General features: G+C 37.4%; 1 protein-coding gene across 3 annotated transcripts; it reads left to right on the top strand.

Annotated features, from left to right (window-relative positions):
- Positions 1–571: 571 nt before the first annotated feature.
- On the top strand, positions 572–10212 carry LOC131699444 (methionine adenosyltransferase 2 subunit beta-like). Of its 3 annotated transcripts, XM_058996107.1 has the most exons (8): positions 1206–1698; positions 2376–2542; positions 3698–3892; positions 4292–4406; positions 4760–4906; positions 7988–8181; positions 8480–8593; positions 9130–10212. In XM_058996107.1, exons 2-8 carry the CDS (start codon positions 2531–2533, stop codon positions 9301–9303), a joined length of 951 nt encoding a protein of 316 aa, XP_058852090.1. In that variant the 5' UTR covers positions 1206–1698; positions 2376–2530; the 3' UTR covers positions 9304–10212. The 3 variants fall into 3 exon arrangements, with proteins under 3 accessions (XP_058852089.1, XP_058852090.1, XP_058852088.1); XM_058996106.1 differs by lacking the exons at positions 1206–1698; positions 2376–2542 and adding an exon at positions 572–714; XM_058996105.1 differs by lacking the exon at positions 2376–2542.
- Positions 10213–22115: the final 11903 nt, after the last annotated feature.

Here is a 22115-nt window from a genome sequence, read left to right as displayed (position 1 = left end):
TGTACTATGGAAGAGTTGTGCTGAAAAGGAGAAGGGGTATGTAGATACATATTTTGTATGTACACTGAGATTGAATTGTACTGTTGTATGTGTGTGTGGTTTGGGGTTATAAGTCACCCCACAACATACAATCTGGGGGTCACATGGAGTGTGGTTTCTGCTGGATAATAGTACTGTGTATCTTTATAACTCATAGATTAACTGATAGGGGGGCAGTCAGTCACAGGGCGCCATACTACTTAAACAACATCACTTCCTGCTTAATCTGATTTTTAAATCCTTGGAGATCGTACCAGCCGTGAGAGCAGATCACGTCGTAAAGTTAGTCAAAAATCTAATGAAACTTTTTTGTCGAATCGTTTGCTTACTGTCCACATAACACATGAGCTTTATTGTCATTTTAAATACGCCATCCAAACGCAATTTAGAGCAGTTTTTTTTATTTGCTAACCCATATGCAATTCGAGTCGTACTGGAACAAACGCTTCCTACCTCCTTTATCTTAAGACATAAAACATATGTCAAGCTTAACCATTGTCTTGCAGGGATGGGAAGAAACCGTGCCTTTAATTGTAAAAGGACGCTTCTTACACAATCAGTCACTTTTATGATCCTTGCTATGTACGTACATTGTAGTTACAAAAGAACACTGTCGTGAGGCTGGTTTCTTACAAGAACTTTTCTGCCTCCCCGAAAATGCCAGAATTAAGCCAGGTAAGATCTGATTATTGGTCGAAAAAATATGATATCGTTCTGTGTGTAAAACGGTGAGGGGAAAAGGTCACAAGTCATAGGAATGGAGGCGGTGAGACAGTAGAGAGGGTGCATACTGCCAGGTTGTCCTTGACATTACCGATTGTAATCCTTAGATAAACAAATATGCTGGATGAAGTGTTTTACATATTTTTGTTGAAAATAGAAGTTGCAGGTATTATCTACTGACGAGACAAAATGAAAGCATATATATTACATAATGGGTAAATAGAAAGTAGCTAAATAAATATCGTGGTCTATAATTGTTCAATAGGTCCTGCAAATACACATCCCAAATTATTGAGAACCGGTTCTTTTGTGTGGTCTGCACTTTTCTATCCACGATGTTAATAATATATCGCATGTTGGTTTGATAAATTGTCATGCAAATTGTATACTGTATTTTTAAGTCATGTGTTCCTGACTTGCACGCCGTACTTCCGCAGTAAGCTATCGACGATATAGCAATTTCCGGTGAGCGCAAGTTCTGTGTTTGTTGTTACTACCGCTGGTATATATCTTTTAGCCAAATTTTCCTCGTCTCTTCTCGTCGTTGATATTTACATGCTTTTGTAGTGCCTGAAATACAACTCATGGATTTTCTCTCAATAATTAAACGAACAAATACAAAAAAAACTATTTTAAAACCGTTCAATACAGCAAAGGAAAATATACAACCAACAGAACTCCACGTACACTGCTCATTCGCCGGAAATTGAGATCCATGACCTGTATCCTGAAATGTGACGTCACCTGGTGCAAGTGTATACGCTTTCAGCATTGGAACGTAGCTCCAGGAAATAGTTACTTCAGATCGACTGTACTGACTGACCCGGCTGTAGGGCATTTATGAACCCGTCAATGATTATTCCAAAGGAAGAGATGGGAGGGAGGGAGAAAGAATTGAAAATACATTTTACGCCAGGTCATGTGGAAGTTGCAGAGGTAAGATTCAAGAAGATAATGATATATGTCACTCGTGTAACATGCGTATAATTTCGGATACAAGAATAGTGATGAAGAGGTCTGTCTTGTAATTTGTGTTAGTGAATTATGTTGTTTTTTTTACTACCTATTTGAAAAGCACTTTGTTGTTGCAAACACCGTCGCCCTATATATATATACAATATAAATATTATGTAGGCCTATGTGTGTATGTGTACTTTCAAAGAAGCGTGTTTTATGAACTGTCATAAATGAATTTTGTGCTTGGTTTGCATGGTTTTATTGCGTCAGTACATGTTAAGTTAATGATGTTGTGTTGTTTTCTATACGTTTATTAGGACCAGGCTGGCTATATATTTCAAATTAAATTCTTAATATGCCAACGTTGTTTACCTTTTAGGTCTGCGTATACAGGTGGTAGGCCTATAGATTGGGCATTCTATAGATTGGGGGGGGGGGGGGGGTGCTATATATATATGTATTGTCTTCTGTCAGTCCTGTTCAAAGTGCAGGAATTGGGGGGCAGGGGGCAGGGGTAATGTTGTTGTTTGGAGTTGAATCAATTCCAACATTAAAAAATGGTCACAGTTGGTGAAGTTGGGAAACACCCTGCATATGGCCATACACTGCAGTAGCGCACCTTTTGAATTGAACCATGGTGACGTTTTGTATTGAAGATTTCAAGAAACTGAGGCTAGACACCAGGAATGTTGCTGGAGTGGTGGTGAGAAGGAAACCGCACTGATACAGATACTGGACCCTCTGTTTCTTCTGTCAGGTGCCTGGGGGAATGTTTCAGTGACTGAGTGCTCAGGACAGGTTCCTCTGCTTCATGAATCAATGGGTACTTTAAGTGAAAAATCTAATCATTTAAATTTAATGACAACAGAAAATCAATTACAAATCAAATTGTGTGCGTGTGTGTGTGTTTTTTTTTAAATCTACATCCTGTGATCTTTTATCAAAGGGTGATTTAAACATTGAATGTACTGTAATCCCGGCAGTTCACAGTAAAGGAAACATCTAACAGCATGTTGAATATTTAGCAGTGACTGTGCTTAGTACCCAGACAGAGTATCTCCATTGGTTGTGGTCTCTGACAGCAACGGAAACAGGAATTAAGTTCCATCGTTTTAATCCTATCTGGCATGCTCAGTTATTGGTTCTGCTGTGTTTTGCAACATCTGGAATTAATTTTTTTGTCATACTTTATTATTAGTTTATTTGGCAGAAGCCTTTATCCAAGGTGACTTACAGGTGTTACAGGGCAATACAAGGTTACTACATATGAGGGTGTCACATGTGTACAATAAATAACAACCTGTTTCGATTATCTACATCTACAAATAATCGGTATAACAGTTGTAAATAACTGAACCAGGTTTTTATTAATTTTGTATGACTATGGCTATAAGCTTGGTACTGGGTCCAGCTGTCAGTTTGAGAAGTGCTACCCCATCCCTCATGGTGTCCTTGAAGGGGGCCTGGCAGAATTGTTGGGTCATTTTGGATCTCGATGACTGTTAAATTTGTTGTATTTCCTATGATTTGGTTTGACACAAGCAAGTATACGTTTTAAATTGTAAATGCAGCTATTGTAAAATAAGTTCAGTAATTAGATGTATTTACTTTCCATTTTTTTATTTTTGTTTTGTAGGAAACGCAGGAAGCTGTACTCGCAGAACATTAAAATAAAAAATAAAAAAATACTACTACTAATAATAATTACATTCAGGACTTGACACTGGCTGAATTCAATTGGTTTGTTCACGGTTCATGTCCACACAAGTTTTAGGAACAAAAGAAAAATCTTGCTGCTGACTTTTCTAAGGTTTCTGTTGCACTGCATCGTAATTGTGTGTGCAGCGTCAGAGATCAGGGGCACTGCATGCTTGGGTACCTGCTGCACAACAGCCAGAATGCACATGGCTATAACAAGTAAAGGCGAACATTTCAGAGTGTTTCTTTGTTTTTTAACCTCTAGTATATTCTGTTACAGGAGAATGTTCACGTCCCATTCAGACGTGTCCTAGTAACCGGGGCCAAAGGGTTACTAGGGCGGGCAGTTTACAAGGAGTTTCAAGACAATGACTGGTATACCGTTGGCTGTGGGTACAGTCGTGCCCGACCCAGATTTGAAAAATGCAACTTGCTGGATGCTGACGCTGTACGAGCGATGATTCAGGAGTTTCAGGTGAGTACAGTGATGACTGTTTTCCTAATCCAGGATGTAGAAAAAAATATGAGGCTGGGTTCCACCGCGGGAATTTTAGAGAATTCGTTAAATATAGGGAACCTAAAGCACACAATTAATGCAGCACCTCCTCTCCGGTTGGTTGCTGCTGCCTTATGAATTGCTTTATGAATTGCTTACATCTCTGGGACCTAGGAATTTCAGTGTAGCACAAACCCTGGTGAGTGTGTTGGGTGCCCTGGCTCTTGACCTGGCAGCAATCTTGAAAGATGGTTGTCGATTACATACACAGATCTTGAAAACCACTCTTTTAATTGGTTAAAAGCTAAAAATCACTTGCACCAGATCACTTTTTTGTTTCTTCTAAGTTGATTTTGTTTCTTCTGTCTGTGTGTTTAGCCCCATGTTATAGTGCACTGTGCTGCAGAGAGGAGGCCAGATGTGGTAGAAAGTCAGACAGATGCTGCGATACAGCTGAATGTATCTGCTGCAGGAAATCTGGCCAAGGAAGCAGGTCAGCTGAGTTGCTCTTTCTTTTGAATATTTGATTCTGTGTTTTTGTTAACCATTGTATGTTTTGCCACGGGGTGGTTGTTCTTAGAATTTGAGTTCTAAAAGACTTGCAAATGATGAAACTTAACTAAGTCACTCTTCTGTACAGTAAAATGTGTGTTTTATTACATTTTTTAATAGTTATTTATAAATTCTGTTTTATTAACAAATACGAACATGGTCATTTTTCCTCAACAAATTCATTTCAAATGTTTAGTTTTAGTTTTGTTTACAGCCTTCATGTTGAAATTAAATTGTTTATTTTTTTTATTTTTTTTTTCTCCAGACTTTAAACAATTCATCTTTTGTTTTTAGGTGTGAGTTTTGTGATCTACATCAGCACAGATTATGTATTTGATGGAAGGAATCCTCCATATGACGTTAATGACACTCCAAACCCATTAAACCTGTATGGAAAAACAAAGCTGGAAGGAGAAAGAGAGGTCCTGCGAAATAATATGGGCAAGTCAGAATAATTAATAGATTTAGTAATACAGTAGAGCATCTCTGGGAAAGAGGAGCTTGTATGTTTTGGCTTAGACAGCAGAATTATTGCTGCCCTGCGGCAGCCCTACATTCCATTAGGAAATCATATAGGTCTTGTCCAGTACAGAGCAAGAAACATTAATAAAATTCCGCCTGAGGTCCATTGATCCCAGGCACCTTCCTGTTGGAGAGCTACGTGATGGGGGCAGTGAGCTCCTGGAAGGTGAACGGGATGTCCAGACTGAGACGCTCCTCCTTGCTCAGGCTGGGGAGACTCTGGTGCAGCTGCACGGTCTTTCAGGTCACAGCTCCCAGTCTTACAAAGGAGTAAAACTCCACTGCTGCCTGCCTGAGCTCTGCAGGGCTGGAGACCTCTCTCCCGCAAGGCTGGAGACCTCTCTCCCACAGGGCAGCTTCAGGCAGCACATCTGTTTACGCTCCGCTGTCTTCTTCTCCAGGCCGATGAAGAAGGCTGTGGGAGCGTCCATGTCCTTGAGCTCAGTAACGCAGGCTCTGAGCTTCACCTTCTCCTCCAGAAGGCTGCCCAGGAGCTGCCTCCTCTCCTGCAGCCCCGATACACCACTCACTGCTCTGACCATCTAGCTGCTTCTCAGACTCCACCATCTCTCTCCAGCTCAATGACCTGGTGACATATTGAGTATATTGCTGTCAGAAGATTTGTTATTAGTATTTTACCAATACTCCACCACTCTCTCAGACTGGTATAGTTATTTTTTTTAACTAATTAATGAATTGGTGATCTTGTAGCAGTTTTGTGTTAAAATGCCAATTGAAAAGATGGTCAGAAATAGGGTTGGGTGAGACACTGCTTCGAATTAATTCATTTATTAGATTTTTTTTTTTTTAAGCATAAAAGCGATCCAAACGTGCCCTCCTGACAGCTGATTTTGGTTTACTTTAATCAAGGTATATAGTTTGTCTGTAGGGTGAAAGTTCCTCCACATGTCAACCAGGTCAAATGTATTTAACACAGCGGTCAGCTCCCTGACAGACTGGGGATTGGCTTCCTCGTGGTATTCTAAGAGTACTGTGTCATAGACCGTTCTAAGATGGAGTTCCAATCCTAAAAGTATGCATTTTTTTTCCAGGTTCAGTCCATAGGGGAAATTTTGGGGTTTTAAGTAAAAACAGACCGGGACTTTAGGCATTGTGCTTATGTATTTTCAGAATACATAAGCACAATGCAGACATGCAGTCAGACATGGTGACGGTTTGTGTTTTTGTTTCGGGTAGTACTAGACTAGAAAAGGTTACCATTTAAATATATTTTATATTTTATGTTAATGTTATTTAAACTGAATCTTTAACATGAGCTCCCAAAATGTTATGTGGAGACCAAATGCAACCTGTGAAAATGAGGATAATTATTTAAGTGTTAAACTAGGGAGATGCAGGTTGCATGTATGCAATTCAGGGAGGTGAAAAGGAGACACATTTATTTAGATGGGTCTTGAATTTATTACATTGTAAAAGTATTAACAACAGAGCTGAATGAAATGACACTAATAGTGTTTGAGATTTAATTACTATTGCAACAAATGTGTTCTTTAAGCATAATAGCAGAACTGTCACAAGCAAAAAAGTATGAAATTACAATTGAATAAGGAGTTAGCACAGGTATTATGTCTGGCTTTATTATAATTGTGTTGTATACACGCACAGGGAAAACATTGGGCCAAGACAAAGCGGTACTGTCTGTACAGACATTAGTCACTGTTGCATTTACGCTGCTCTGCTCGGCATTTTGCATTACTTTGGCAATGATGTGATGTTAGCACCAAATAAATCAAAATAACATGGACAACGGCACAACCACGTCACGTAAAGTATTGTCCATGTTGGGCATGATGGAAAAAGTTTTTCCAGAGAGTAAGTCTGCTCTAGTAATCGGCAAGAGAGCTGTGTGCGTTTGGAAAAGTGCAGTGTGAAACCAATAGAACTCTAGTCTCGATGAAGCAAACAAACTAATGCATGTAATTTTTTTTTCTGGTGTAAAATGAATCGAAGCAAACTTGACAAAAATGTGTTTGTTTGCAAGTGAACCACAATTCGAATCACTTGCAAGTGAACTAGGTGTGAAAGTGTCCTTCTTCACATTACTTCATCAAACTATCAGAGGTGTCATTTCCCCTTACATTATGCTTGAGTATTAATTTCTACCTTATAATTATTCAAATATAAGCTTGTGTTGCATGAACAGCAGTGTGGCGTAGTGGTTAGGGCTCTGGACTCTTGACTGGAGGGTTGTGGGTTCAATCCCTGGTAGGGGACACTGCTGCTGTACTCTTGAGCAAGGTACTTTACTTAAATTGCTCCAGTAAAAACCCAACTGTATAAATGGGTAATTGTATGTAAAAATAATGTGATATCTTGTAACAATTGTAAGTCGCCCTGGATAAGGGCGTCTGCTAAGAAATAAATAATAATAATAATAATAATGAACACTATGTGCCTAGTTATGGTCATGTAATCTGTTGATGGCCTAGAGCCCTAAATCCTGTTCTTGCCATGTTTTAAATGGATAAGTATAGCCTAACACAGTATAAGTAGTGGTTATATAATGATTGGTTGAGTTTAATTGGTAGCAATTCACCTGTGAAGCTTCTAGTTTAGACTTTTATGGCATCTTTGTTAATTAACTCCTTGATTTGAATTCCTTACTGAAATTTGATGGTGAAGCATCCAGATAACTTTTTTTATATATATTTCCTAAAAATGTATAATATATTTAGTTCTCTGCATGTCTCCAACCATACATTTAAAAAATATATATTTAATGCAACATCCTTGTATAGTCTAGTCTTTCAAGAGCCCTGTTTACGAGGATGTAATTGCTTCAAGCATATCTTCCAGGTCCTTTAATCAATTAGTCATCAACAATAAATATTTCACTGCGTTTTTATTTTGTTGTAAGGTGTATATGTGAGTCTGCAAATGAATAAGTAGTGGTATTTAGATCTGCCCTTTTTAAGATCATTAATATAGATCCCAACGTGCTAGTGTGTTGAGAGTTAATGTTGTCTTTTTTGTTGAAAGGAGCGGCAGTTCTCAGAGTTCCTGTTCTATATGGAGACGTTGAGAAGCTCGAGGAGAGCGCCATAACTGTGATGTTCGATACAGTTCAGAACTCCACAGATTTGATCAGCATTGACCACTGTCAGCAGAGGTTCCCCACCTATGTGAAGGACGTGGGTCGAGTGTGCCGCCAGCTAGCAGAGAGCCGGCTCCAGGTGACCCCTTCACTTTATTTAGAAATCCGCCTCTTTCGGGAGTGTGGTTTGAGACCTGCTGGGATAGTATCTTGTTGTTAGTTTAGTTTTCTTTCTGCTTGTTTTGTAAAACTGTATTCTCACGCCCAAATAAATATAATAAAATAATAAACAAATTGGATCAAGGTAAACATGTGTCGTTTGCACTGAAGGCATTTTTTTTTCGGTAAAAGCTTCAAAATCTGAAAGAAATGTCATCAAAGCTCTGGATGATATATTGTGTTTCAGTTGAATCCACTGTTTTTTGGTGTTTTCTCAGGATCCTTCTTTGAGAGGTATTTTCCACTTCTCTGGTAACGAGCAGATGACCAAATATGAAATGGCGTGTGCAATCGCAGATGCCTTCAGCCTGCCAAGTAGCCACCTGAGACCAGTAAGTGCCAGATCACACTAACAGACTGACAGACCTGCTGTGTGGAACTGATTGTGTCAGAATTATGTAAACCCTAAATTGGATAGTTCAATTAGAAGGAAGTACCAAAGGGTCTATTGATAAAGTACTGAAGCCAATCATTATATCACAGGGCTCTTTGTTTCAGGGTTATGAAAACTCTTACGTGTATTCAATTATCTTAAGTAAATACTGGTCTTTAAAAGTATGTTAAATACCATATACGACCCTATTCTATTCTAACAGTGGTGGTATTATTGTGTATCAAGGTTCTATTCTTTGACTTCATATTTTAAGTTTTCCTCTGTTGGGTCGTATTGGAGAATCCAGTGCATACAGCTCTGCATTTACAGTGTTCTCTTTTGGAGTAAACCTTAGAATACTTATTTTGATTGCCTTTGCATCAACCACCTTGTGTGCTTCACAACACACATAATCTGGTTTCTTCTTGCTCTATTAGTAGTAATACTTTGAATTTGAATTGCTGTTTAACTGGCGCCGTCCTGTTTTGAATGCAGATCACTGAAACCCCGGTGGAGTCAGGGGCTCTTCGTCCACACAATCCTCAACTGGACTGCTCCCGTCTGGAGAATCTGGGTATTGGACACAGGACACCCTTCAAACAGGGGATCAAGGAGTGTCTTTGGCCTTTCCTCCATGACAAGAGATGGAGACAGTCGGTCTTCCATTAAGAAACCACTGAGGGCAATAATCACCCCCTCCCCCCTTTTAGTTTTGCTTGTATTACTTTTTTAGCACAATGAAAACTGTGTACAGTAACAAACCAATAAGCTTTTCAAGTCAAAATCCAAACTAGTTCATTTGTGGTCAATGTTAAGTACGTGACACTTTAAATGAAGATTAATAATGGTAATAATAATAATTTCCTTTGAATGTTAATAGCATTTCATGGAAGGATAAAAGCTTGAAACGAGAGGGGGAAAAATACCTCTATAAAGAACCTTGTTCCTTTTTGATTATAAGAAGTATTCCTAGTTGCCTTTTATGTCATTTAATTTTTAAATAAACATAATTTGTTTGAGATGGCTACCTGTTTTAAATACGTTCCTAACAGTGACACTTTGCATTCATGCCATCATTTATCTGCCTTCTGTATTTTGCCCCTGTTGACTTGTTTTATGCAGGTGATAGTCACATGAAGCACAATGTTGGTTATATGTTTTAAAAATCTTAAAGGGGCTTGTAAAAAGTACAAATTTACATTTATCAAGTAGATGTTATGTAGCTGAAGCAAGATAACGTCTTTGCACTTTTTTATTAGGTTATTTTGAAAGGGGGTTATTTCCCAAAGGCTGAGCCCTGCACTGCACTTAAAGGTATATTCAGGTTTTTTGTTTTGAGACGTTAAGACATAATTTCACAATTCTAAAATAAATAAGATAATTTTGTTAATTGTATGAATATGTTTGAAATCAATAATGACGATGAGTGATTTATAGCAAACTGACTACTGTCTTAATGGATTATTGTGGATTATTAGTGCGACTTTGCTGGAAAAGACCTGGCTGGTTTATCGAGATTCATGAGGTTTTTGTATGTGTTAACTGTACCCCATTGTGTAATAAAGTCTAGTTAAGCACGTGGATGTCAGGATTTTTTTGTTGAACGTTTTGGTTGTAAATGTATCCAGAAATCTTTAATTAAAATGTTATTCCTAAAATCCAGTAATGGTGTCTTTTTTAAAAAAAAAAATATTAAGACTAACTGTGTAGCAGTAGAATTTTAATACTGGATTGTCTAAACATTAGGGGCCAGATTTACTCAGTCTTTGCTCCAGTATAAAGTTTGCTTCATTTTTTCTAATAACAAAATAACTGCAATGTAATACTTCCTGTGGAATCCCCAGCGAAGATCTGCAACTCCACACAGCCAGGATGCAATCTGCAGGAATGATTTAGTATTGCAAGGTAGTTTAGCCAGGTAGGGGTTATTTTAACCTTAGTTGTCAAGGTGGTTAACAGATGCAGGATTATCTTAAACTTGTTGTTTGAAGTCTACAAAGAAATATAAAACAATACATTTTAATGCAGTATAATACAAATGCAATATTGATGGGAAATGATACTGGAAAACTAGGAGTTAAATTATGTTGTGTTTTATAAACTGACATGTATTGGAAATGGTTTACTATCCTTAGTAGAATGCAGGAGAATGACAAGAGAGGGAAACTACAAAATGTGACAAAAACTTTTTTTTTTTCCTCTAAATTTTATAGATATTCGATTTTTTTTATATATATATATATATATATATATATATATATATATATATATATATATAAAATTAGTAATTGTGGACTGGAGAGGATGCTCATGGTAGGGAAACTATGGCCCCCGAGGGAAGAACTAGTTATCAACACGGGATTATAATTTATAATGCCCGAAGCCACAGGTAACTATAGTTAGCTGCAGCTATAGACTAGCAGTGTTCAGAAATAGGGAAATCAATGACCGGACGTCATATCACGTGCGCCATATAAGAGGCCAAAGCAGAGAAGCTTAACGTTGTTTTAATGCTTTTATATCGTAAATTGGCCGAATTTATCATACTCTGATAAGTCTTAATATCTTTTAAGGCTGCCCTTGCACTGTCCTATGTTTTACCAAGTCGAACAAATGGAGCCATGTGGAACATCGCTGTCTTTAACAAATGTAAAGTGTGCAACATTGTTTACGTAATACAGCACTGCTAATTTTGTATTTTTTCGTGTTTCCTCAGACAGCAGGGCTACAACAACAATAGTACTGATGACAAATCTCTAGACACCTGCCATATTCAGCACACACTTGTGCAAGCTGGTTGTTTCCCAAATTATCGGTATTAAAGCTGATAGTATCTGTATCCAAGACCTCCCAAATTCTTGGTGTTTACTGAAGATTCATAATGAGCAACCTCCTTGGCTTTAATCACTTGTCTTGTTTCCAAAATGCATTTTGAATAAAGAAAACATTATATTGGACCATCTTTAAATAAACCATATTTTTAACTACTGTATAGAACACAGCATTTAATTATATTATTACATGTTTAAGTGCAACATCACTATTTACTTGCAGTACATTTATTTATTTTGTGTTATTTTTTTTTAACTAAAAAAGTAAGTACTGTTATATAGTTTGATAGGGGCTGATTATAGGCCAAGTGAGTCCATGCTGTATTAAAATAAATAAATAATAATAATAATAATAATAATAATAATAATAATTGGTCTTTTGTTAAAGCCCAATTTGAAGCCAACCCATTTCCATTGATTGTAGCATTCTGTGTTGATACATGGATATATTGAATGTTTCCAGAAGTGTAGGTATGATGTTCATTATGAAACTGCAATTTATAGCAGGAGCACCTGCCAACCTAGCCCCTAGGAAATTGATTTGCTTTAGGTGAGTGATATATAATTTTGGAATTATTTTATATAATTGTATGGCCTGAATTTACTGCCTTGAATATTTTAAGTTAAAATACAGTCTATCTGAAAATCAATTTACGCAATCCCATATGTGGTTTTCCAGGTAGCTCTAATTTGCCAATTGCTCTTTTTTCTTTCTTTCTTTCTTTCAGCTACACAGTTTGAGGCAATTGCTTTGCATAGTTCTGTGTGCCAGAGCTTTTACATGTCTTATTAACTGACAGAGATAATGTAGAATATCCACCATGTTCGTATACTGTCTTTCATCATCTGGGCATTGCAGTCACAGCAGGACATCATGTAAATGAACCTGTAGCTGTCACTTTGGTACAGTTTGGTGCTGATTTAAAAGAGTTTTCGCTGCAAGAAGCAGTATAGCTTATGACTGCGCACTCTGTGAAATGGGTAATAAAAAAAGAGCTTGATTCCAGTTCACATATGCTACATTTATACATGTTATATTGTTGTTCTTTTCAGTGCTGTTCAAATATGCTGGTAGCTGTCCAACATTGTATCATCCTATAGATAGCTTAATCTACTTTGTGTAAAGAGCAAGCAACTTCAAATGTCATTTTAATAGCTTTTTACATTGCCCTTGCTATTTTACAGTGTTTGCAGTCATTCTGAGTCGATTAGGCTTGTTCTTTTTCGATTTATTGTTCAGAGGCTCACTAAATAATGAATCACTCACCTTTTGAGAGTAACTTTTGAGTTGGTTATTAATACTGTGTAATATGTAGTTCCCTGTGGAAAATTCCCATTTCTGAAAGAATTGTGTGATTTATTTATTTATTTATTTATTTTTTACTTACAAATTAAATACAGTAAAATGTTTGCCTTTTGATGCACTACCTGTTGCACTGCATTTAGGAGCCTGGCAGCCAGTTTAGTTTGGTTATGGAAAATGATTGAACACACTTCATAGAGCTGCATGATTTCTTTAAAGAGTAATCGCAAAAACAAAACAAAAGAAAACAAACAAAAAAAACATCAGCTGCATCATCGATTGGAAACATTTCTGCTAAAGATCGGTCTGTCCAGGACAAAAACGGGGACTTTTTATGTGCCTGTTGTTATTTTTACATATATTTATGTTTCTGTTGTGTTCTGATAATTCAATGATAGTGAAAATAGAATGTGGATATAAGAAAAACAAAATATTCTACAATTTAGCATTTACTAAGGTAAGCATTTAAATATTTAGGAACATTCTGCTTTAATAAATATTATGTTTAATCGTGAAATATCTTGAAATACCTATTTTTAGACCGTGAAATAAGTCTTTTTTTTACAGTGAAAAAAATACAGCCCCAGCAATAATGTACTCTAAAAGGTGAGTGTTTTGTTTTTTTATAAAGAGTGTGTGGGCTAGCAGAGTTGAGAGATCTGTTCACATGATTTGAATGGAATGAAGAGGACTGTTCAGTCCTGGCACTGAGGCTCAAAGCCTGGTAACTGCAGATTGCAATTACATTTTAGATATACTATTAAATAGTACTGTATACACACATGCCAAAGTGACCAAACATAAGAAAGGCCAAAACTATGTAGTAAATGGTTACCCAGGGATCATATAGTACAGAAAAGGACACTGCAGCTTTTAAAACCTTTTTAAAGATCTACTCTAAAAGCCTACAGTTTTGTGAAGGCAGGCTCAGCTGTGTAATCCAAATTGGATATGGTGTACAACAGATAGATAAACCAGACCCTTACTTTTGAAGGGATGGGGACTTTTCAGGGAGTTTCTTTTTATCTGACAGAGCTGATTTTTTTTTTATTATGTAGCTCCATCAGTCTCAAATCTCCTTATCTAACGGTAAGATTTAACACACAGGTTATCCTATTGCGGTTTCAAATGCCCCAACCAATTGACTTTTGCTGCTCCCCATGTTCAATCTGAAAATTGAAAAAAGAGCCATCTGTATCCCAGCTGTCTGCTCCTAAAACTGTGCCCCAGTGTTAAGCAATCTTGCAAAATTTCCTATCAAAGTGTCGCTTGTTAATTGAGTCTGTGCTGCATTTACTTCTGCTGCAGTCACCTTGCTCGGGCATCTCGGTGGATTTTTCACATCAGCATTTATTTTGAAGTACATATTTATTCACCTCTGTCTGTCTTAAAGATTAATATACTGAACAGTGCTGGCATAAAGTGGCTAGTGGTAGATCCAAACATGCAGTCTAGCTGACAAAGAGCATTGCATTTTGTTCCTGGTATAGAATAAGCAAAGCATGCCTATAGATGGTGCTGTTAAAACTCATATCACATGGTTAATTAACTATGAGGGCTGGTATATGGGTGGGACAATGGGATTGGAGAGTAAAATGTTCTGCTTTAGTGACCCCTACTGGTCTGGCAGTGACGTTCCAGGCTAGGCCTCTGTTTCCAGTTGCTTGGCAACATCCATTGCTTCAGTTCAGCGGGTGAAAAGATGTATTTGGCTTGGCAACGTGAACAAGGGTTGCACTTTTTTTTTCAGTTCTTCTGAATTGTAAGTGGGGTTCAACAGGGACATTTGAATTGGCCATTTTCAAATTAGGTAGAAAACTGGGTGAAATTCATCAAACAGTTGAGATTGTTACAGTTCAAGGTGGCTGTCCTGTTCAAACACACAGCTCTGTGTTGCGTGTGTGGAGATTCTCAGCTGTTACAAAGCTTTATCGGCGCCAGGCCCACACTCGGGAGGGGCCCATAACGACCTAAATATGTTTAAGTCTACACATCGCGATACATTTCAATAGAAAATGTGTGTTTATATTGTTACGACCTAGGGAGGGCTGGCGGCCCCTTTAAGATCGTCGTCGGACCTCTGAGGAGTGTTTTGAGGATACTAAACCGATGTATATTGCCTGTGCATGCACTGTTGCAGGCGCAGGTGAGAGGCAGAGCGGGAGAGTAAGCATATAGGAAGAACTATAGTGACTAAGAAAATGATGAAAAAACATTTAAGCGGTGCTCAAAAACGTGATGCGTCAAAGACAAATTCTGTGTCTATCCCCTGTCTCCTACAATGGTTCCACAAATGGGAGCCCACAAATATGTTTGGTGCCAGGCCCACAAAAGGTTAATCCGGCCGTGTGCAAAAATATTCATTAAGTGTTTTCCTCTTGTGCCCCATTTTCAAATCAAACTAGTAACTGTCACCGTATACCTATAACAAAAGCCTACCTACACCTTAACTTGCTAATTTCAAAGTAGGCACTTTGAATTATTATTATTATTTGTTTATTTAGCAGACGCCTTTATCCAAGGCAACTTACAGAGACTAGGGTGTGTGAACTATGCATCCGCTGCAGAGTCACTTACAATTACATCTCACCCGACAGACTGAGCACAAGGAGGTTAAGTGATTTGCTTAGGGTCACACAATGAGTCAGTGGCTGAGGTGGGATTTGAACCGGGGACCTCCTGGTTACAAGCCCATTTCTTTAACCACTGGACCACACAGCCTCCCTGATGACAGGTGCTGTAGCTGGCAAATGAAAGTGCACAGTCGGTGCAGGTCACGATGATTAACAGTCATTTAAGCAAATGAGAGCATTGCAGCACTGCTTCAGTCAACGAGATCTGTCAGAACAGAGTGAAATGACATGACAGTGAAACTACAGTACTAACGGACCACTGTGATGATTGACAGCGACCCTTAGCCATTTAGAGTGGAAAGGAGATGGCACAGTAAGTATAAAAACTACACAAACTAGAGATTGTTTCTAAATGATTTTTTTTGGTAAGAAAATAAAAAATAGTGAGTGGTCTTACAGACGTTTATCCTATATAAATGTATTTGTCGAACTCATATTTTTGGGGAGTTTGATGTTTAACTAGCATTACCGATTAATATCAAATTAGGAAGCCTATTTATAATTACATGTAAAATCAGTTTTGTATGTGTTTCCTGTAAAAAAAAAAAAAAAAAAAGAAAAAAAGAAGTTACTGGAATAATAACTGCCAAGCGAGAAATGTAATTGTCTTGTTTGAGCTGTAATCAAGGTAGAAGGTGTTGTTTATAACCTCCCACTGCTGCAGTTCCTTCTCTTCATATACTAAATTACTGTATATATCTTTATCTTTCAAACTGGCAGCCTTGCCTGTGATATTTTCTATGTCCACATGATGTCACTGTTTCCACATCGGCGTGAAAGAAAAAAAAAAAAAAAAAAAAAAACGAGCTACAGAGATGGTACTAGTTATTTATAACAGAGACCAGTGCAAGTACAGAGGGTCCTCATCATCGCCACATTACTCGATTGCTTAAAATTGGCACAATCGACAGTTTGAGAATATTCCCTAAAACCAGTATGAAAGAGGAGGCTACGATCAAAGCCAGTACAACCGATTTAAAAAGAAATGATTAATACATTAAAAGGCTATGGTGTCCACCAGACACAATTGCATATTGCACATTTTGAATGAGACCCTAAAAATGGAATGTCTGTCAAACTGACTTGCTCAGGAAAAAGCACCTTCTATATTTTACAGAAATTACATTTTCATGAGAAAAAATGAATCAGATAATTCACAAAAGTGTGCTGCATAATGCAGCATTTCATGTTTTTGTGCATAAATATGTGGCAGTTTTAAGGTGTACAGTAGGTAGCACTGGTAATGATGATAGATGTACTGGGTACAGAAGGGCTAAATATTCTTTAAGGACCATTGTGTTTCTGGCACACTATAAAAGTAAAACTTGGATAATTGGATATTCTGTGTGTTGCAGTGAAACCCTGTCTCAGGAAGGTACGTGATAAAGGGATTTCTCATTGATTTGCATGTTCAGCACAGTGTCAATGTCAAACTATTTATTCAGTGCAGCTGCAGTACAAGGCTTCCAGCAAGGCCACATATTAAAACGAAATCCTGAGGATTTTGCACAAAACTGAATTACATGTTTGGAAAATACTCTGTGGACGTTCTAAGAGAATCTCCAAGGTAATATGAAGGTGATTTGATATTAATAAACATTTGAATCTCTCCCTGTGTGCTTCTGTACAGTGAATACTGAAGAGAATGAGAACTCACACACTACCTTCCAAGTCTCTAACAGGTATTGGGACACTACAATACTTAATGGACTGGTTAAGTGTCATAACCATAATGTATTGTTTTGGTACGGTTGTAGTCTCTGTGGTAATCCAATTACCTTTGTGACTCAGATATCTTGGTATCCCAGAAGAGAGAATTATCCTCTTTTCAGGGTCTTCTGGAGTAAACTCACTTGTCAGACACGCACAACCATAGTGCATTTTTTGAATTGCAGTTTATTTGCAAGTCACAAAGGAACAGAACATCCCAAAGTGTTCAGAGTTAGGTCTCCTTTCCTGGCTACCATCAGTCACTTCTATGGGAAACAGGAACATACAATAGACATATAGCTAACTCATTCATGACAGCGGAGACCCACATGTATGATAGGGTTTATTACACTGTGCAAGGATGTGAAAGCTGTCCTTCAAGCGGTACCCAAAATGTTTCGGAATGCAAAAATAAACTGAAATTTATTGTTTAGTCTAGACATCTTTTTCAATGTCTTTTTTCAAAGACTTCTAGTCAAAATGTTTGTTATTGAATTTTAGTTTAAGTGCTTCTAAATTCAACACTGTAATTAAGAGCAGGGATGGAAATAAGACTGCTAATTCATAGCAGTTTTACCCATTCCAGAATTTACTGGGAGCTTGATTAGCCACAGTGTACAGCTAACATGCTCATAGTAAAACCAGGAATGGACCAAACTGCTATGCAGTGGGTCTTATTTCCTTCTCTGACTGTGGATGGTACCCAAAATGTTTTCTATTTAATGCTAATGCAGTAAAATGGGCTTTCTGGGAGACCCACTGCATTTAAGAGACATGACATCTTTCGCATAATTTTTTTTTGTATGTTGAGGAACGAGATTTAGTGAAGGCTCCTTACACAGTCGGGTACATCTACAATAATATTGTATTGAAGACACAACACACAGTAAGTTTGTCTATAGGCTTTAATGGCGATCCAGCAACAACAACAATACCACCTTCCGTTCTCATTCTCCTTCCTTACTACATTCGACTGTAAGTAAACTGCGCCATCTATGGTAACTATTTGTAATACAACTCGCTATACCACAAATACACATTGTGCAACTGCTGGTTGTCAAATTGTGTGGTGGTTTTGTGATGTTGATTATTGAGTGCCAAGGGCTAGTTGAAATTGACATTTTTTTCTACTCCATACTGTAGAGAAATTAGATGTTTACAAGACTCACTCTGCACTCCAAGCGCTATTGCTTTTTAATATTTCATCTTTCCCTTGCATCACTCAAGACATCAAAAATGGTCAGTCCACAACTAACACTGAAATTTGCCGAAAGCTTGTTGGCAACAACAAAGTAAGTTGGCTCTGTGGGGTATACTGTATTTCAGATTGCAGAGTATACTGTAGTTGTGAGGAGCGAGGAACATCTTATGTGTATACAGTGTACAGTACTATGCATAAATCTGTATATAAAGTGCCATGCAGATATAAAGATAATCAATTGCAGTATTCATTTTATATTCCAATTCTGTAACAATTATGTAGTTTAGCCTATAGATTTTGATTTAGAAACATGCAGAACAATGACTGGCGCAGTTGCATATGATAGGGCACCAGGGGGGATGGATTGCCCAATGACTGGCGCAGTTGCTTATGATAGGGCACCAGGGAGAACGGGTTGCCCAATGACTGGAGCAGTTGCATATGATAAGGCACCAGGGAGGACGGGTTGCCCAATGACTGGAGCAGTTGCATATGATAAGGCACCAGGGAGGACGGGTTGCCCAATGACTGGCGCAGTTGCTTATGATAGGGCACCAGGGAGGACGGGTTGCCCAATGACTGGCGCAGTTGTATATGATAGGGCACCAGGGAGGATGTGTTGCCTTGTTAGTAGATGTGACAGGACTGAGAGCTCCCCTGTCTCCCAGTCCGCATCTATAAAAGTGTTCTGGAAACGAGTACTGTCAAAGTGAAACTTGAACATGCTTCAAAGGCATTTCAGTTGCCGTTTGGTCACCAACACAGCACAGAGCTCTGTGAGATGCATTTGTAATTCCTAGTTACGTTGGGTAAGCTTGGAGAGCAGAACGCTGCTTCATTGCTGTGTTTAGTCTTTGAAGTAAACTCTGGATTACTTGTAATTCTACAGATGCACTTTGGTCCTACTGAGTACCCACTTTTAAAGTCCCTAAATTCAGAACAAGGTGGCCTTTAATGAAAGTGTCCAATATGGTCTGAAAATGCTTTTAAATGTTGGTTTTCATTGAAGGAGGCCTTGACTAGTTGTTGAAATGAACTGGTTGAGATCAATGGCTAATGATATGCCCCATCCTTGAACAGAAGATTATGATGATTTGACTTGAAGCTCTGTCAAATCCAAAGAAGGTCATACCAAATTTACGCTGGGTGTAGGTCATTATGACTTTACAAAGTATATTATTCTACATATTTATTTTGGATAATGCTACAAAAACAGGTATTTCATGGAAGGGCTATGCTTTGAAGTGATTCACTAGTAACAGTACAGACTGCTAAATGAATGGTTGAGTATTTTGGAAACCACAGGGTTCTTATGAGCAGCACTGTATGCCGTGAAGTTATCTGTTTGGAGGTGTTTCATATACTTTGTTGTGTGTAATAAATGCTGAAGATGGGTACAGGAGCATGCTTGGGCGAGTCACTGAATCACATTGTGGAAAGGAGGTTTTAAGGGGAGGGATCTTGTGTCCTTACAGCTAAAACTTCCTTTGTTGACTAGTTAAAACCCTTTCAATATAGTCCTTAAAAATATCATTTAGGGCAAATTCTAATGTCAAATGAGAGTTGAACACATAATAGAAAATACATCGTTTGATGCTTGTCTATTTTCTTTAGCATTGTATTTGAAATGTGTCTAAGCAATCTGGCTTTATTACAAAAGTTTACTGCTGTGTTTTTGTACAGAAATGTCTTAATGCTTTCCCCGTGTTTAAATTATGCATTTCGCTTTTTGAGTTTCCTGTGTGGTGTTTTTTTTTTTACATTTTTTTTAATTATTTATAAATAATATGCTTTACCATTCGGCACTGGGCTTTAAAACGCTTACCTATGCTCTTATTACACTTGGTTGTTCTTCTACTATGATAAACTTTTATAAATGTTAACATTGGTTCTATGTGGTAAATGACCTGAGATTTGATGAGCTTTTGTGTCAGATAAAAATACCTTGAGGACATCTTAAAATCTTAGCTCATTTTAAACAAATATATAAGCCGGGTTGCTTAGCCAAGTTTCAAGTTTAATGCGGCAGAAAAGAGACAAGAATGAAATGATTATTTCCTGCTTTGGGCTATCAATTGACATGAAAAACTGTTTAACACAGATAGTATTTATCAGATAGTATTTATCAAGCCAGACAAGTGCTATTTTTGAAAATATCCACAAGGTGTCAATGTTGTCACATTTAAAAAAATTACTGTAAGCTATTTCTGAGCTTTTTACTGATCTTGGTCACCTCTGCTGAATTAAAGAGATCAGTGTTACATTCATTAAAAATAGCCTTTCAAGTGTAAAAAAAGGCAGACATTTTGTTATAGAAAGTAGAAGAAACTAATCAAACTTCCTTTGAGAAACTGGTTGGATTTAATGTAACTGGTATTGCAGATTCACCTGGAATAGAGAATTCAGTTCTAACATAATAGAGCTCCTTTGTTAGTTTTCAGATAATTACCTATGTACAAATGCAGGTAATATTTTCATTAGATTAATGCTGTTTCCTCTTCACAGAAAATTATGGGTTTTCATTGATGTCTTCCTAGTTAAGAAGAGCTATAGATAAACTTCTTTACAATAACTTTTCTTTTTTCCCAGATTTGGTAACAAACAACATAAATTGGGGTAAGATTCATTTTTGAATGCCCAGTGTTCTAAAGTATGTGAGCATGAAGATTAATAAATACATTTCAAATCAATATTTAACTTATGTACCCTTTGAATTGCACCCTTAATTACTTTAACTTTTCAAAACGTTTTAGTTTTAGGGTACATTTTCGTTATAAATAACTGTTGAGTAGGTTTCTGATGTGTTAACAAAATGTGACTCTGTATTAGTTAATTGGTAGTGCAAAAGTAAATAACTAATTCTTTTTTTTCATTTCTCTTCCTATTTATGGTGTTTGTAATCATTGTGAGTGGTTTGGGTTCTGTTGCTATGGTAATGGTTTATTATATATATATATATATATATATATATATATATATATATATATATATATATATATATTATATATATGTTTCTATAAATCTGCGTTTACCTGGCTTTGAGCTTGTCAACAGACTCATAAGTAACTGACTAGACTGAAAAACTGTCCTCATTCCAATGAAATCATGTGACCTGACCTTTCAACTCTATACATTTAGAGTAGGCAGGGCTTGCAGAGTTGAAAGGTCACATTATCACAGGATTAGACTGGAATAAGGAAGGTTGTTCATTTCCAGAACAAACAAAAATGGAAATCGCTTAAACACCATACAATAGTAAGGAAAATGTACTGGAGTATTGGAGTCCCGTTGCTTACTGGCAAACCAAATATCTATTAACAGAAGCAGCAATATTATCACTGGACTCCCTTTCTTCCGTTGAAGATCTCTTTGTGTTAAAATTCACTGCAATGATATAGGTGCAGTCAGACCATGTTCAGAACAGAATGCAGGAGTTTATCGATAGGATTGGAGTAAGTAGCTTCAAATAGCTTTTCTTGGGGTTTTCACTGATCCATTAACTTGTTTTATTTATTTTGTTATTTTTATTTTTTTTTGCAATCATTCCAAGTGGTTCTTATTGCAATTATTTACTTAGTTTAGATGTCTGTGTAGGTTACTTTGACTGAGTTCAGGAGCTGTTTTTCAGTTCCAGATAGACATCTGTAAAGTAGACTAGATCAGCCAAAGTGGCTTTATATTAGTGAGCACCAGCGCCATCTAGTGTACTGCTGTGTATTTCCAGCAAAGCAAAAGGAACCCTGATCCAATGTATAAGATCACTAGATGGTGCTTGTTCCTACTTTTGTAAAGACACTTGGCTG

This window comes from Acipenser ruthenus, chromosome 22, assembly GCF_902713425.1.
Source record: "Acipenser ruthenus chromosome 22, fAciRut3.2 maternal haplotype, whole genome shotgun sequence".
Classification (NCBI taxonomy): domain Eukaryota; kingdom Metazoa; phylum Chordata; class Actinopteri; order Acipenseriformes; family Acipenseridae; genus Acipenser; species Acipenser ruthenus.
The sequence above is the reverse complement of the archived record's forward strand: the minus strand, read 5'-3'. Positions and strand labels throughout refer to the sequence as shown.